The sequence below is a fragment of the Grammomys surdaster genome, unplaced genomic scaffold (genome assembly GCF_004785775.1).
Source record: "Grammomys surdaster isolate TR1022 unplaced genomic scaffold, NIH_TR_1.0 145, whole genome shotgun sequence".
Taxonomy (NCBI): domain Eukaryota; kingdom Metazoa; phylum Chordata; class Mammalia; order Rodentia; family Muridae; genus Grammomys; species Grammomys surdaster.
Window position 1 is genome coordinate 3,091,930 of NW_021604603.1, and position 11,858 is coordinate 3,103,787.

Sequence of the window (11,858 nt, forward strand, 5' to 3'; positions counted from 1 at the left end):
TTAATATTAGGAAACACATTACAGTAATAAAAACCCAAAGTACTCAGGTGGTACACACCTTTAATCCCAGAGCTCAGGAGGCAAAGGCAGGTGGAGTTTGAGGCCAGCCAGGTCTGAGTTCCAGGACAGCTAGGGCTACACAGAGAGACCCTGTCTTAGTTAAGAGTCTTACTGCTGGGAACAGACACCATGACCAAGGCAATTCTTAATTGGGGCTGCTTACAGGTTCAGAAGTTCAGTCCATTATCATCAAGGTGAGAATATGGCAGCATCCAGACAGGCATGGGGCAGACAGAGTTAAGAGTTCTATACCTTCATCTAAAATGAAGGCTGCTAATGGAAGACTGACTTCCAGGAACCTAGGATGAGGTTCTTAAAGCCCATGCCTACAGTGTTACACCCATTCCAACAAGGCCACACCTCCAAACAGTGCCACTCCCTGGGCCAAGCATATTTAAACCGTGACAGACCCTGTTTCAAAAACAACAAAAACCAACAAAAATAATCCTTGGTCATCTTTGTAAGACTTGAAAACAGAAAGCTTATGATGGCATCAAAAAGAAAAGTATAATAGCTAAATAAACAAATCAAAATTCAACACTCATTTCCAATTAGGGCTAGGGAGAAGCTAGAAGACAGCTCAGTGGGTAAAGCCCTTACTCACACAAGCATGAAGACTTAAATTTAGATTCCCAGAAGCCAGTAAAGCCAGTCAGTCCCAGAAACCTTTAATTCCAGGTAGGAGGCAGAGACAAGAGAATCCCAGGAATCTCCTCTGGCATACAGAGGTGAACAAGAACCTATCTGAAACAAGGTTGAAAACCAAGACCAACATCCAAGCTTCTCCTCTGACCTCTGCACAGATTCAAGTGTATGTGCTACACACACACACACACACACACACACACACACACACACCACAAAGAAACCTTGGGGGGTTAAAAAGTCAAGTATGGTAATACATGCCTGTGAGCCCAGGACTGGGAGGTGGAGGCAGAAGACAGGTCATCCTCAGCTACATACTGAGTTGAGGCCAGCATGAGCTACAAGAGACTCCCTGTCTCAATAAAGACAAGACAAAACCACACAAAACTCCAAAGCAAACAATCCCCCTACTAGTAAATTACCTCCACCTCTCCCTTTGTTTCTGAGATAGGGACTAAGGGTTATTTCTGGTTGATCAAGGATCACAGGTACGAGACCCACACTTGGTTTATGCTGTTACTGGAGGCAAGCCATGACTTTATACATATCAGGCAGCCATTCTCCAAGGTAGCTACTACTACTACAACTACTACTACTACTACTACACACACACACACACACACACACACACACACTCCACAGTAAACTACTAGCTTGCTCAAGACAAAGGAATACTCACTTCACATCGCTCGGCTCCATTCCAGTGTCTAGTACATGGAGGACTTTGAGGAGCCCAAATATAAGACAGAACAAACTCTAAACCAGTCCATGGTATGAGGGTGCTCATCTTTTATCTCAGCACTCAGGAGGAAGAGGCAAATGGATCTATGAGTTGAAGCCAGTCTAGTCTATAAAAACGAGTTCCAGGACAGCTAGGGTTACACAGGCTATACAGAAAAACAATTTCAGGGGGCTGGGGGAAACCAAATCAAAAACAATCCAGTGCCTGCAAATTATATGCTTGCAGACTAGCAAATCTAAGAACTAACTAGAAAGTACTGAAAACAGCAGGACTATAAATAAGAAATATAACCCCAAAACTGGACAATTGTCCCATTCAGGTAACAACTGTTGAGTAGGGCTGTAAAAGATGAAGAAAATGAAGGAAGCAAAAGCCATATTAAATACAAAACCAAAAGCTGAGCAGTGACCAGGAATAGAAGACCTGAATAATTCATAAGGGACAATAAAGGATTAAGGAAATCAATTCACCACCCAAATAATAAACACCTTGAATTCAACTCAGAATACCAAAGGAAGTATCTCCCTACAATTTGAATCTGTAAAATCATTATCAATAGTTGAGAAAAACAAAGGTAATTTAAAAAAGAATAGAAGGGTTGGGGAGAAGGCTCAGGGGTTAAAGTGCTTACTATGCAAGCATTATGGCCAGAGTTTGGATACCCAGAACCCACATAAAATGCTATGTGGGCAAGGCAGTCCTTATCTAACAAGTCTATCCCTGAAATGTTCCGAGGAGCACCAGAAATGAGCTATCTATCCAGACTATCTCTAGACACAACCAGTGAGATCTAGACCAGTGAGATCAACATAATCTTGGGGTCTCCACATGCACCCCACATATATGCAAACATGCATACACACATACACACATATATCCCCCCCACACACACACACACAAACCAAAAATTAAAAAGAATGGAAGAGTTTTGCTCTACCTGATTATATGGTAGGTATAAAATGGTTAAACACAGAATATAAGCAACTACACAAATCAACAATGCAAAAAGGCAATATATTTGGTTGTAAGAAAGTTTGAAATTAACAATAAAAGTTATCACTTGAGAGAAAGTCTCCTTAAAGTGCTATAATACAGAAGTGTCAGATCCTTAGAGCACTTGAGTAAAGCACTTTCAGAATCCAGAAGTGCAGTCAGCAGAAAGATAAGCCCCATCTGATGGAGTCTTCCCTACTTGTAGAGTGTTATGTCAGGTTACTGTAATCCTGAAACAGCATCTGAATATACAGATATATTAAGTACATGAATATACAGTATATGGAAATCTTGATTTTTTTTAATATGCTGAGTAAAAATACCTTTCCTATAATACAAAAGTTAAAAACCATTAACAAAATAAGGCGAAAACATTTATACAACAATGATTTATCAACAAAGTGGCTGGAGATTTGCTATCTTTACTAAAAAGTACATAATCAAGATTTCCATAAATAAAGGAGGCCTCTGTTGTTCAGTAAATTGTTAGAAGTTCATCTGATTAATGTAACTATTCTGTGAATGAACTGGTTCTAAGTTCACACAGACATGTGCATCAACTTACTGGATGCAGGGCTTTTGTTAATGATGTCAAAGCCCCAAACCCCTCAATGTCTCCCAATGAGTGATTATGGCACATCCACATCGTGAAATACATGCTACTACAAAGACAAAATAAAGTCACTTATCTGGACAAGGAGCTATTCAGTAACAAATTAATGATTTTTTTTTCTTGAAGGAAACAGAATTATATATTTCACCTTAGCTCCAGGAAGAAAGGTTAGTTTCCACCCAAAAAATTAAAAGCTTATTTAAAAAATTACAAGAGATAAAAGTGTAGACAATGGCTTTTGAGTCTGTCACTAGCCCAGCATGCCTTAAATTACAGTGTACTCCTGTCAGGATAAGGTCCCATCCCCACTTACATTAGCTGGTTGCTCTCAACAGGGACATCTGTGTCTTCACTCAGTTCCAAGCTATTACGCCTGTAGGTCGAACCAACACTCAATCCATGAATTAATAATAATGAGGTAGAAAGAATTTTCTCCTCACATTGCCAAGGAAACCTCTCAGCCACAATTGAAACACAGGACGTGTTTTTAAAACATCTTTAAAACATCTCCCAACTCCTGGAAGATTAAGTCCATTTGTATAACCTCTGTCAGACTGGAGACAGCTAGCATTAGTTATCTCCTCAAAAAAATCAAAAACCAAAAAACAAAAATAAAAAAACAAAAAAAAAAAGTTCATTTAAAGATGAACTTAAAATTCAAAGAATAAAAAAAAAAATCCATCTTCCATAGCTGAGCAATATAATTTAAAAATAAAAAGACGAAAAAAAGAAAAAGTAAAAACACCACCAAAATTTCAATAAGATCCAATCTCTGGTCTTCAAGATTTCTTCACCTATTAAGAAAAAAAAACAGAAACCTTCCCCCATCTTTATTATCTGTATAATAAAAGCATACTGTATGTAAAAATATAAAGTGTTTTATGTATATAATATCCATATAATATATACTAACAGGCTTATACACACACAAATGTATAGAAATAAAACATTTGGTTAATTATCCTTTTAAAATATAATATAAAAGCCTTTAGATTTGGGTTCAATATAAAAATAGTGAACTTACTCTTATACCAAAGTACCATGAAGTTAATGTTACTAAATTTTACCCAGTCACAAAATCAAGATGAAGAGAAATCCATATATATGGATGTATTGATAGATAGATATATGTCAATGTTATGGTATGTTTAACAATCATCGTCAGGGAGTGTTTAACCAAAAAAGGTAGAAGTGTATAGTTACAGAGTAACTACAGAGTGGGGCAGCGAGCTGAAGAAGGCAGAGCAGCATTATTGCCATTCTGAACCAGCTCGGACGAAGCACAGAGATGCTAAAGATGCTTATCCTTCTTCCTTTATATCAACCCAAGCATCACTGGCATGGCATTCAATGCTGGCCCTGCAAAGGCTTCCTGATAACTGATGATTAGAGCTAAAGACTTCACTCCAGTCAGTAAAAGGGTAAATTTGGGAGAGATGAAATTTTACTTCATAATGAATGGTACGTTTACCATTTAAGAATTTAAAATAAAAAAAATTAAGTTATTTTAATACACAGAAATGAGTTTCAAAACCAGCCCAGTAACAAAGCCACTTTGCTTCTTATGTAATAAACACTATATACTTTCTAGGCTAAATCTTGCCAAATACTATCCAAGACAAAACTAAAATCAAGACTTAAAAAAAAAGTGGACACCTTTTACTCACACTTAATACTAGTCAATTTTCCAGGAATTTTTTGGGCAGGGAATATCCCCAAATCTAAAATGAAAAAAAGGAAAAATTGGGATCTTACATTAGTTATTCAGTCTGAAACGTCTAATAGACTTACTAAAAGTCATCATTTCTGGTCTCCCACTCAGTCACAAAATCAGACTCTCGGAGTGGAAAGGCACCTGGAGGGCCACTGAGACAGTTCACTCATTTCAGCAATGATGCCTAACATGGTAAAGTATCAACTGCTCATCTCAGTTAAAAATACAGCCGCCTAAACTGCAGTTAGGAACATCATGCTATGGACCAGAAGCATCCTTGAAAAAAATGAACAAGCTATAGAAATATTCTCTGGGAAACTCATATGGGGTCTGCCACATTCACAAGGCTTGCATTCTGAATTCTGTTTTTTTTTTTTTTTACAAACATCTAATGTTTTTTACTAACAGGTTATTTAAAGGCACCTATATAATCCCTGTTTTTTGTACTATATTATAAAAAGCAACTCAAAGACCAAAAATTTTTCTAATTGTTTTGTAATGTTCTCTTTTATATAGACCCAATCCTAAATATAAAAGACAATTCTATCATACCCAATAATATGACATTATAAACTGACTAGTGTGAGGCAATTGTTAATTTCTAAATATGAAACAATTTTCTGGGTTTTCATTCTGTCAAGATGCATCAGGGGTTTTAAAAGAAATTAAAAGACAGGGAAAGGAAAGAATATGTTAATGCAGTCACTAACACATTCTAAACACCTCTGTGCTCATAGAAGTCCTGAATCACTCACTATATTTATACAAATCGTAATTTTTGAGTAACCAAATCCTCTATGGTGGAAGAAGTTTTTACTCTAATCAATGACTAGCTCAATCTACCAACCAGAAATGCCTAAGTCCTTCAAGGCTGCACTGTATTTTCTCATTAACACTACCCTCTCTCAAGTAATACAAATGACACTTTGATAGGTATTAGTTACACTGAGTTACAACTGTGAAGTCTTCAAAGTTAACCTTCATTTTATCATCATTACACTGCCTTTGTGGAGTTTTCAGCCTTTCTGTAATTTTGGATTTCCCCAGGTTTTTCATTTTTGTAAGGCAGGATCTTAATATGTTGTCTGGGCTGGTCTCAAACTCATGAACTAAAGTCATAATCCAGCCTCAGTGTCTCAAATAGCCAGGACTACAGGCACTGTGACCACACCCAACTATTTTTTTAAAGGATAAATAGTATGACTACATATAGTAACAACAGCAGTAAGATATAGTAATATAGCAAAAGCTGCCCATTTTAAGTAGGAAAGGAAAAAGAAATTAAGGTAGTATTTCTTTTTCATTGTTCTGAACAGCCTTATTTTCAGGGTCCCAGCTCAGAATTAACGTAGAATAGTCATAGTTAACATTCTCCAAGTTCATTTTCAGAAATATGAGCTGTTCTATATTATCAAAGTCCATGTTCATGATCTGCTTTGGATGAAAGTGGCTATTTCTGGTAAACATGCATTCAGATTGCCAACTACACATGGGGCAACTCAGATACTGAATGGCAACTTGGGTCAAGGCTGGCCATATGCTCACCTTCCTCTGCCAGTAAACCAAAGGGTCATCACCTCCTGAGAGCTCTGAATACTTCTCTTTGAAGTACTCATCCACTACTGCTACCGCAGAGGGGAACAAGAAGCTTTTGCTCCCAACAGCAACACTGTCTGCGGCTGAGCTATCCACAGAACCTGCACTGGAGGTACCTTCTTTTATAGAAGTAAACGAATCAGTTCCTAATCTAACTAAAGACCCAGATGCTTCAGAGCTTGCAATCTGGCAGGCCCCAGGCGAAGATTCCATATAATTACAAACCTCTTCTGCAAGGATCTGTTTGTAAGTTTCTAAATCAGCACCTTGAGGGAAAAAGTCCTCCAAACTGTTCTTAAAACAAGGATCTAACAAAGTAGCCAAGATGCAATGCTTGGATTTGAGCATGGCACTTAGTAAGGCATCACTTTCAAGTTTCAAAGATAAACTGTCCACCAGATTGAGGGCCTGAGTAATACCTCTGACTTGAAAATCTTCTCTGAGTCTCTGAAGGGAAAAGAGGAGATGGTGGATTAGGGGTAGCACCTGATTCAATCCTGTTGTCTTCACACTCACTCTCTGGGTAGCCTCCTCAAATGGCTTAAGAATATCACAAACGTATGTCATTAGAGTCCACTGAAGGGAGGTAAGTACAACTCCACTGGCTCTGCCCAGACTATGGTGAACAGAGTAGCAATGTTCTAAAAGCCATTTTAACATGTAAAAGGTAGAAATCCAGTGGCCAGCTTCATCCTGCTTCAGATTCTTCCATGGAAGCTGGTGATCATTTTGGAATTCTTGCAGTATTTGGCGGGCTTTGACAGAATGGCTAAAATGATGGCAGGTTTTCCTAGCAGCCACTAACATATTCTCAATGCTTTTGTGCTCACAGAAGAAGTCCTGAATCACTATATTTAGACAATGCAGGAAGCATGGCACATGGGTAAAGCCACCACCTTTGATTGCATGTACCACATTAGAAGAATTGTCAGAAACAATGAAACTAGGGATAAGGAAATTAGGAGAAAGCCACAGACCAATCTGGTCATTTAGTTCTTGTAAAATGTTAGTTATCAAACAGTCTTTGGCTAAACCTGTAACGCAAAGTACTGCCCACTTTCTAAAATTGGGAGTCCCACCATTACTGGGAGAAGATGCAGTTTCCAAAGAGACCCAGTGTACAGTCACAATGAAATAGTCAGTGGAAGGGTCATGAGTCCATATGTCAACAGTCAGGTGGATCTTTTGGCTTTGAACATTCTCTAAAGTTAAGAAAATTTTTTCTCTAACAGAATCATATAACTGAGGTACAGCTTTGGTGAAAAAGTAAGTCTCTGATGGCAATCTATAGTCAGGAGCAACAATCTGTAGAAACCTTTGGAAAGCTGGGGTTGAGAAATACTTGTAGGGATGTAGATCCTCCACAATCATCTGAATAACTGCTTGACTTATCTGATTTGAGGCTGCATTTTCACAATGTGTCGCTGTTTCGCTCTCCTGTGCGTGCACCAGATTATCTTGCTCTGCAACAGGAACAGGACTCTCGGATCTATTTTCAACCTCTAAAATAGGAGGTTCATCTGTATCAGAATCACTGAGGTCCTCCGTTGTTAAATCCTGGCTGCCTGATGACTTCTCTCCATGCAAAGTATCATTCAAGAGATCACTGCTCTCTGTCTCAGTCTCATCCAGTCCATTTCCAATAGCACCACTGTCTTTGTTGGCAACAGCCCAATGGATGGGATGTGTAGCCTGAAGATGTCGTTGAAGTGTTGAAGTTCCTAAGTGGGAACCTGGCCTACCACGGCTCACACTTCTTTTACATATGTTACACACAGCTCTTGAGATGTGCTGAGGATCAGTATAAAAAAAATTCCAAACTGCAGATGTCTTGGCTCTCGTTCCGGGAATTAAGGCATGCTTGACAATGTTGCTTTTGATGAGAAAGCGCCCTCTTTTTGCCCTCAGAGCATCAGATGCTGATTTATCACGTTTCTTACCCATTCTGTTTTCATCTAATGAATCAGTAGGAAGATACTCAAAGCTCCCATTGCTTCCAGGAGAAGAAGGAGATAATGATAAGTCCAAGGTAAAGTCCTCTTCCCCATTAGTGACTCCAAACTTGTTGGCCCTAGTCCAGTGAGGAGAATGCCTTGCCTGAAGATGTCTTTGAAGAGTAGATGTACCAAGATGGCTGCCTGGCTTACCCCTGCTGACACTTTTCTCACACAGGTTACAAATAGCTCTCCAGGTGTACTGGGGATCAACATGAAAGAAGTGCCACACAATGGAGGTTTTGGCTCTGGTACTAGGCAGATAGATCTGCTTTTCTATATTGCCTTCAAAAAGACTTTCTTCATCTTGCTCAGGGTCACCGGAAGCTAACGAAGCAGGGGGATCGGCAACAGGTCTCCCAGATCCCAAATCCTTACTAAACTTTTTGGCAAGAATCAATTTTTTTCGGCGTCTTTTCCCCTTAATTCGCAAACCCTTCTTTCTTTTCTTTTTTGCAGGCAATTTTGTTTCTTTATTCGCTCCTTCTGCCACCATCTTTCCCTCTACCACATCATCTTCATCTGTATTTGAATTAATGGAAACACACCCCAGAATCCCAGCATCACCATAAGTACTGCATCTTCTGCCAGGTGAGATTGAGGAAACTGGTACACTTAAAGTACATACACTCATTCTCTTTATGTCTCCACAATCCGTACCAGAACCTTTCGGTGGGCTTAATACTCTGGCAGAAATACAGCTGTCCCTCTTCACTTGTGTCACCTTTCCTCCAGTTTCTATGGGGAGTCAAATTCCCTTTCAACCAATGACTTCCAAGCCAGGTTATTTTTGGAGGAAAAATGACAGCAATGGGGAACATTCCCGAACTCTGTCTTGCAAGGCTTTAGGAGTTCTTTTAACTTTCAAATTCAAATCGTCCAGTGTCCTTATGTTATAGAAAAGAGAACTGAGGCCCATTTTCCCACAGTCATGGGATCTGGAGCAGCTAAAGGTCAAGTCTTCCAAATCACAGGTTCATGTTCCTGCTGCCGAATCAAGAACTTCATCTGCTGGAAATGCCTTCAGTTCTTAAAATATGTACTTTTAGTGAATCCACACGACAACAACACTGATTTCCCCTTATTTGTGGGGATATTTTCAGGAAATTTCACTTAAGTGTAGTGCATCACTCAACAGTCATCATTTGAGACTGATCTGCCAATACAACCCAAAAAGTCAATTCTGGAAAACTAAATCAGATTCCACATACTAGGCATTAGCAGTAAATACTAGCTGTGCCCTTTCTGTTCTGATATTTTGAAAAATGTAGATGGCTGGAAAAAAAAATTAACTGGAAATAAAATTTCAAAACAAGGTAACAAGCTATATTCTTCACTTATGGTTTCTATCAAGAGTTCATATTTTTAGACTGAAACATTACATACAACCTGTAAATAACTCAAAAGTTGACATTCTATGAGCAGCCAAACTAAAATGAGCTTTAAACCACTTCCATTCCTGTTCCGTGGATTCCCTCCCCGCCCTCAACACCAACACGTTTACCCTACGAAAGCATGGCTATCACTAGCTCCACAGCCGCCTTCTCTGGGTTCAGAACCAAAGCCTGGTAGATGTCAACAAAACGAGCCTTCCCCATGGGGATCCGCACCGATTATGGGCGTCTAAGGGGTGTTCTTCGTACGATCTCACCAATCCTATAAGAACGAAGAGTCCCTGTAGCTCTTGACTTCGATGATGAGGGTTTGGGCGGGAGAGTAACAGGGTGGGGAATGGGAATAGGACACCAGGATTCGACTATGTATGTGGAATATGAGAAAATCTCCAAAGTAGTGGGACCCTAGAGAGGAAGGAGAGTAGGTAAACTCGGGTCCAGGCACTTGTTCTGATCTAGGGAGGAAGGGTCAGCTAACTAAAGAAACTGACTCCGGGAAGAAAGCAACCTAGTGTCAGTTCCCCCTCCGGGTCCGAAACAGTCGCTTTTCGGGGGCTACCCGGGGATCCCGGTTCGGGAACACCGGATGTGGGGGGAGGGGGAAGAGGTTGGTAAGTAAGGGAGCGGGCGCCGTGGGGGTGGGGCGGAGCGGGTGGGGGCAGGGAGGGTGGGAAAGTAAGCTGGAGTCTGGCTAGGAGCCCAGCAGGCCAGGGCCGCCGGCGGGAGTCCCGGTAGCTGCCGTGCTGATGGGCCTGGCTCAGACTTCCCGGGCTAGGCCGAAACTCGGGCGAGGGGAGGCCGCTGCCACTCCCCTCGCCCTCTTCTCCCTCCCAGGCCCCAAGTCACCCGGGAATCAAAAAACAGGTCTAGTTACCAGAGAACAGAAACTTTACCGAACCGATGACAATGTCTCCGACTCCCGCGTGCTGCCACGTCTTTCTCTTTCTTAGCTGCGGTCGCCCGCCGTCCTCACAGCAGCCGAACAAGCAGAAACCCAAGACTGCCAGCGTCAAAGATGGCGCCCGGCTACAGGCTCGGCTTTAAGGCTGGGCCAGTAAAAGTGCCAGCACGACGCAAAGCGCAGGCATTCTGGGAGGTGTAGTTTCCTCTATGAGGCGAGCCTTAAGATGGCTTCTTGGGTCATAGGGTCACGTGTCACGGAGGCGCGGGCAGCCGACTTTCTTTCTGTGGACCCGGATGCCTCTCAAAAAATTATTCTTCACGAAAGTTTTGTTTTGTTGTAAAATCAAGGAGATAAGCAAAGAAACCTGTCTACCAGATATCAAACATTCAATTTATGTTAACCAGAGTTTGTGTAATAAGTCTTCCAAACCTGATATGTATTTAATTAAAAATTACCGCTGAACTGGCTGGTTGTGGCAGTGGCGCACGCCTTTAATCCTAGTACTTGAGAACCAGAGGTAAGCAAGTCAAGTCTCTGTGAGTTTGAGAACAGCCAGGTTTATACAGTGAGTTCCAAAACAGCCAGGACTATTTAGAGAGTCCTATATCACACACACACACACACCCCAAAAACAAAACAAAACAAAAAACCATACTTCCATTAAAAAAAAAAAAACCCTACTTTTCTTTTGCAAAGTTGAAGGACTTCCATAGCAGAAGTTCTGTTCTGAATGCTTTCCTTTATTTAATTACATTTATCTGTTTGTTTTGGTTTTTTGAGACAGAGACACATGATGAACCCCCTAGCTTGGAACTTGTTCTGTAGACTAGGCTAGCCTCCAATCTGTAGCAATTCTTCCTCTGCTTCTTGAGTGCTAGGGCCACAGGCATCTGCTATCATGCCTGGCTAGTTTTGTTTGTTTTCTTAAAATAACCTGTGTTAGAAAAATAAAACATGCCAAGCGGTGGTGGCGCAGGCTTTTAATCCCAGTACTTGGGAGGCAGAGACAGGCGGATTTCTGAGTTCGAGGCCAGCCTGTTCTACAGAGTGAGTTCCAGGACAGCCAGGACTACACAGAGAAACCCTGTCTCGAACCCTCCCCCCCCAAAAAAAGTTACAAAATAATACAATGTGTAAAATACTTTCCATGTATGCCTCAGTTAGATACCCAGAATCCGTAAAGTTGTCCTCTGACATTTAAAA

General features: G+C 40.7%; 2 protein-coding genes across 9 annotated transcripts in view; both read right to left on the bottom strand.

Moving 5' to 3' along the window:
• The window catches only part of Zc3h11a (zinc finger CCCH-type containing 11A), a 41,367-nt gene extending 30,580 nt beyond the window's left edge, over positions 1-10,787 (bottom strand). Inside the window, exons 1-3 of one of the 7 annotated variants that reach the window (XM_028764603.1) lie at positions 10,626-10,787; positions 4,721-4,774; positions 3,367-3,426 (exon numbers count right to left, since the gene is read on the bottom strand). The gene's annotated coding sequence lies outside the window, so the exon portion shown is untranslated. Of the gene's footprint in view, positions 1-3,366; positions 4,981-10,625 lie in introns of those variants that run through there. The other 6 variants (XM_028764604.1, XM_028764602.1, XM_028764605.1 and 3 more) reach the window with 6 other exon arrangements.
• Positions 5,101-10,721, bottom strand: Zbed6 (zinc finger BED-type containing 6). 2 transcript variants are annotated; one of them, XM_028764597.1, is made up of 2 exons: positions 10,626-10,721; positions 5,101-10,013 (listed from the first exon to the last, which is right to left on the bottom strand). In XM_028764597.1, the coding sequence occupies exon 2, from the start codon at positions 8,989-8,991 to the stop codon at positions 6,049-6,051; it is 2,943 nt and encodes a 980-aa protein (XP_028620430.1). In that variant the 5' UTR covers positions 8,992-10,013; positions 10,626-10,721; the 3' UTR covers positions 5,101-6,048. The 2 variants fall into 2 exon arrangements, with proteins under 2 accessions (XP_028620430.1, XP_028620431.1); XM_028764598.1 differs by having other exon boundaries at positions 10,645-10,698.
• Positions 10,788-11,858: the final 1,071 nt, after the last annotated feature.

Coding starts and splice junctions, on each gene's coding strand:
- Zbed6 (XM_028764597.1), bottom strand. CDS start 8,991: ATGAGTGTATGTACTTTAAGTGTACCAGTTTCCTCAATCTCACCTGGC.